The following is a 5,000-nucleotide window of genomic DNA, read 5'->3' as shown; positions in this document are numbered from 1 at the left end:
TATATATATATATATATATATATATATATATATATATATATATTTATATATATGTACAAATGAATATACATGTATATATTCATACATTATCAAATGTGTAAATTTATATCTATATATCTATATCTATATCTATATATTCATACCTATCTAACTATATATGTATCTATCTATACACATTTATATATATATATATATATATATATATATGTATATATATATATATATATATATATATATATATATATATATATATATATATATATATATATATATATATATATATATATATATACCTGTTTAGCCTTTTCCTTGGTTTTAGTAAATAGTATTAGCATTGGAAAAAAACTCTCCTGGACATGCAAGTAAGTCACATTTTGCACTAAAACAAGTGTTAATTATTGTTTATCTACCACAAATAGACACAGTTATAAGTGAAAAGGATGTTTTCACACAGTGTATGTGGAATATTTATATATGATTCTTTTAAAGATAGCTCTAAAATTGTATGAAGACAGTGAAGGAACCCATTACTCATATTAACCCAATGTCGATGGGAAAATGGTGCGTTCCCTTTGGCAATGCTTAGTTAAATGTTTCTGCACATAGATGGGTCTGCCAATGCTTAGCCACAAAGGAGTCAATTAGTAGATCTTGCGACCTCACTTTTCCTTGAAAAAGCGGAAAATGTTTTTTTTAAATTAATGCTATCAATATTGACACTGTTATTTTTGTTATAAACATCATAGTTACTATATTGTTACTGACATACTAACAGCAGTATTAAATATTAGAAAACCTTGTGGAGCCATCTATATGTAAAAACAATTTATAAATTCAACATACACAATGGGCAATGGCATGTGCGTACATGCCATGCCAGGCGGCTTGTGGTTAAGGTCAATTTGGTAGCATATAGTTATTTATTATATTATATCTATAAGGAAAGCCAGTCAGCAGTTGTTCCTCTTTTTATAGGATTGGTGTATAAGTGGTTCGTCAATTCCAATATGCAAGAGATGTGGGAGAAGACAGTCTTTAGTGATTCAAATCTATTGCCCGTTGGAAGGGAGCCCATACCATCGCACACTCTTCATCTTTGCTTGTGTTACGCAGGAGTGCTGGAACCGTCCCCATAGGTAGGAGTTTGCCCATGGTTTTGTGAAAATTTGGTTGACAATTTTTGTATGTTTTAGAATGATTGATATTGTTCATATTTATTTATATAACTAAAAAGATATCTAAGTCATACATAGATATATATACTTTATACATACGTTTTTTATTCATGGGAAATATTATGCACACTGATAGATTTTGGTAATTTTTACTATCCAGTTATGAAATTATTTTCATAATTGTATTTTCATTAAAATGGTGGCTTGCTTTTGAGGTATACTGAACAAGGCCGTACCATATTTTTATCAGATATTTATGTAAAAATTCTCACTGAGGGTAATTGATTTCCTATATCATATTTCATTCATACCCACACTCATTACTCACTTCAGTACTCAACAGTTTATATAACATTCTTATTTTTAGTTCACAATTATTCGGTCCCATTCAAACATTATTTAATTCCCTTTAGATATAATTTTGCAGTTCTTCCCTTCCTCCACCCCTCTTAATTCCTCCGTCGTACCTCCAGCTGGACCTGTCTAAGAAGCCAGATCCCAGATCCCACTTCATCCAAGACGTCCCTCCCTAGCACCAAGGCTGTTCCCCCCCAGTCAGCGGGAGGGGAGACTTGGTTTGAGGATGACGATGACTGGGGTAGTAATGACAATGATGGCAATGGCAACGCGGACAACTATAACTTCGCCTCATCATCGCAGCTGTACCTGGACAATATGGCCAAGAAGCCTGATGGCATGAGCAACCTAAATAACATGAACTCCAACACATCATCAATCACCGAGGTTGCGCAGAGCATGGAGAGTAAGCTGAACATTATCGAGGTATGATATCAAATTGATATAATGGTATTCTTAATTCATTTGATCCAGGTGACAGAGATATCTTGTCTTTAGGCATCCTTGGGTGAAGACGCCCAACTTGGAGGCTTGGCCTACAAAACACTCACATGCATTATAAAGACTCCTTGCTTCCCTTTGCAATGCTGACATTCCATTTTTGCTGTTTTTCCATTTTCCAAGGTCTGTATTTTTCATTTGTTATGCTGTATCAAGATGATGATAACTCTTTTTGTTTGGCAAACCATATTTTCTTGCCAGGTAGTTTACACTCTTTACAAAAGTAGTAACTACAAATAACAGGCATGATTGATGGCTGGTAAACTTCACCCTTGTGGAATGGTGAAAATCCTATAAGAGCTCATGAACTTCCCCCTTTTCATGAAGGCCTGCATGGTCAGTCTCACCATTTGCTCATGACAATACATTTCAGTAAACTGCCTATCAATCAAATTTTTTTCCATGACAAGGAGATCCACCCATCCCTTGGCCAGTTTTAGTCTTGGCAAGATATCCATGTCATCCATGTCCATATATGATGCATATATGTATTTTTTTACCCACTCTCAGTTTATTTGCTACAGATACTGGTAATTGTTCATAACCTTTAAATCTGCAAATCATATATACCCACAAGGATTTTTATAAAACATTACCACTTAAAGGAAATATAGCAACTCGCTCTTGCTCTCAGGGGGATGCCAATGCTAATGAGGCCCTGTGTGGTGCTGTGGGTATTGTTGGGTGTGGTGGAGAAGGAGTAGAGGCTTCGGCTGTGATTGAAGGCTCCGAAGAGGACATGATTGCAGTGGACACACCCGAGCAACCGACGACTGACATCCCAGCTCTGTTCCAGGTAAGTTTGAAGGCTTGCATTAGGGATTGTGGATGAGTAAAGGTAGGAGGAAGGGGGGGTTGAGCATGATTGTACAGATGGGTGGATTAGTGAATGAGTTGATGGAAGATGGTGAATGATGAGCAGATGAGTGTAGTTATAGGAAGGTACTTGGTAAATGGATAGATGAAAATAATGAAGACAGGCAGATATCCAGACTAAATATAAGATTTTTTTTTTTAGTATAACCCAGGTATCAACATTCTGAAGTTAATCATAATTTTTTTTTTGAGGTTATCATGATTTTATTCTTGTCCCTTATATATCTGTTATAACATTTTTTCTGTCTCTATGTTAATAGGAAGCAGCCCAGATAGATGCCAATGCAGATGTGACTTTCATTCCCTACTTCCTGTCAAGTGAAATAGAACCACCAGAAGATGTATCATTTACAGACCATGAGAGAGAACTGTTGGTGCGCTACACTCATAGCACAGGACATGACTTCAGAGAGGAGGTAATACTTGAATTTTTTTATTAGAGCTGAATTCAAGTTATATGACTACTCATACTGCATGTCCATTTCTTTGTTAATTTTTGTTGAAGTCTTCTTCAGAAATATTTAATTTCTCCCAATGTATTTCCTCTTTTGTAGAAAAAGTTTGAATGAGAATGAATATCTTCACAATACAGGAGATGTCTTTGACCGGTTTCATATGTATTTCTGACAAAGATATATTCGAAACTGGCCAAAGACATCTGTTGTATTGTGAAGATATTCATTCTCATTCATACATTTTCTACATTTCTCAACATGAATATGCTTCATTGTATTTCCTCTTTTTTTAAATTTTCTCTGTCTCCTTCCTCCTCACTGTTTCCTTCTTACACCTAGTTTACTGTATTAGATGATCAGATATATGATAATAAATAATATACATTTTGATGATATTTTATATTTTGATGCTTTATAGATATTTTGAAAATACTTTGTAGATATTTTGATAATACTTTATAGATATTTTGATGATAGTTTTTAGATGTTTTGATGATATTTTATAGATATTTTGATACTTTATAGATGTTTTGAAAATACTTTGTAGATATATTGCTAATACCTTATAGATATTTTGATGACACTTTATCAATGTTTTGGTAATACTGGATAGATATTTTGATAATACTTTATGCATATTTTAATAATACGTAATAACTATTTCAAGATAGCTACTAATTCAATATTTTTGTTAAAGTCAAACCCGTGATCCACAAACTCTAACTATCTCCAGGAAAATGCAGGCGGAGGTGAGGGGAAGGGAGATGGTGTTTACGAGAAGGATGTAGCCATCCATGGAGATGTACTACTTCACAAGTTCAAAAAAAGGATCTCGCGCAGTCCACAGCAAGTGATGAGGTAGGAGGACAGGTTATATATTTTTTGAGGTTGTGATTTTGTGGACATTGCTTCAATATTCTGAGTGATAGTTATGGCTTTAAATTGCATTCTTGCCTTCAAGTATGTATAGTGAGATTGATTTTGACATATGGAAGGATTATCTGATGGATGTATTTTGAGTGTTTAATTCTGTGGCAAAAGTAAAAGAGTGTGTTATTAGAGCATTTTATTGCAAGTACTTCTGTCTGGATAAAGGGAAGTATTATTTTAGCTGTTATCCTTGTTGGTATTTAATTGTACACTAATGAGCAGGTCTGACTATATTAACAGGCTGGCATATGTTTCTAGATATCCTCCTCCATCTCCACCTACTGCATCTTATTTTATCCCTCTCTAATGCTTTAATGCCTTGGGAAGTTACTAAGAAGCATGGGTTAATGCCTTATGACAAAGCAGATATAAATTTCATCTTGTTTAAGATGCCATTGTTTTATATTATTTACTCTAGTATATATTTAATAAGATGGTAGGTACTTTGTATTAGATAGGCTGCCTCTCGTAATGTTGAGTATAAAACAAAAGTTTCATAAGGAAGACCCATCCTTTTATACAACCCCATTTTATTTGCATCAGGTATTGTCGAGAGGAAGGTGCGTCCCCGCTCTGGTTGCGTCCCCCAGGAGCCAGTGATGTGGCAACCAAGTGCCAACACTGTGGAGGCAGCATGGTCTTTGAACTGCAGCTGACACCACAGATGATCATCCATCTGCGAGTTTCAGGAGTCCAGGGTACACCT

General features: G+C 34.7%; 1 protein-coding gene across 1 annotated transcript in view; it reads left to right on the top strand.

Annotated features, from left to right (window-relative positions):
• Window positions 1–5,000, top strand: part of trus (programmed cell death 2 like trus) — a 7,705-nt gene that overhangs the window by 1,984 nt on the left and 721 nt on the right. Inside the window, exons 2-7 of the mRNA XM_027368303.2 lie at window positions 976–1,136; window positions 1,649–1,958; window positions 2,668–2,829; window positions 3,170–3,325; window positions 4,098–4,222; window positions 4,838–5,000. The exon at window positions 4,838–5,000 is cut by the window's right edge and continues 721 nt beyond it. Of these exons, the coding sequence (XP_027224104.2) occupies window positions 976–1,136; window positions 1,649–1,958; window positions 2,668–2,829; window positions 3,170–3,325; window positions 4,098–4,222; window positions 4,838–5,000 (1,077 nt within the window). The remainder of the gene's footprint in view (window positions 1–975; window positions 1,137–1,648; window positions 1,959–2,667; window positions 2,830–3,169; window positions 3,326–4,097; window positions 4,223–4,837) is intronic.

The sequence above is a fragment of the Penaeus vannamei genome, chromosome 1 (assembly GCF_042767895.1).
Source record: "Penaeus vannamei isolate JL-2024 chromosome 1, ASM4276789v1, whole genome shotgun sequence".
NCBI lineage: Eukaryota > Metazoa > Arthropoda > Malacostraca > Decapoda > Penaeidae > Penaeus > Penaeus vannamei.
The sequence above is the reverse complement of the archived record's forward strand: the minus strand, read 5'-3'. Positions and strand labels throughout refer to the sequence as shown.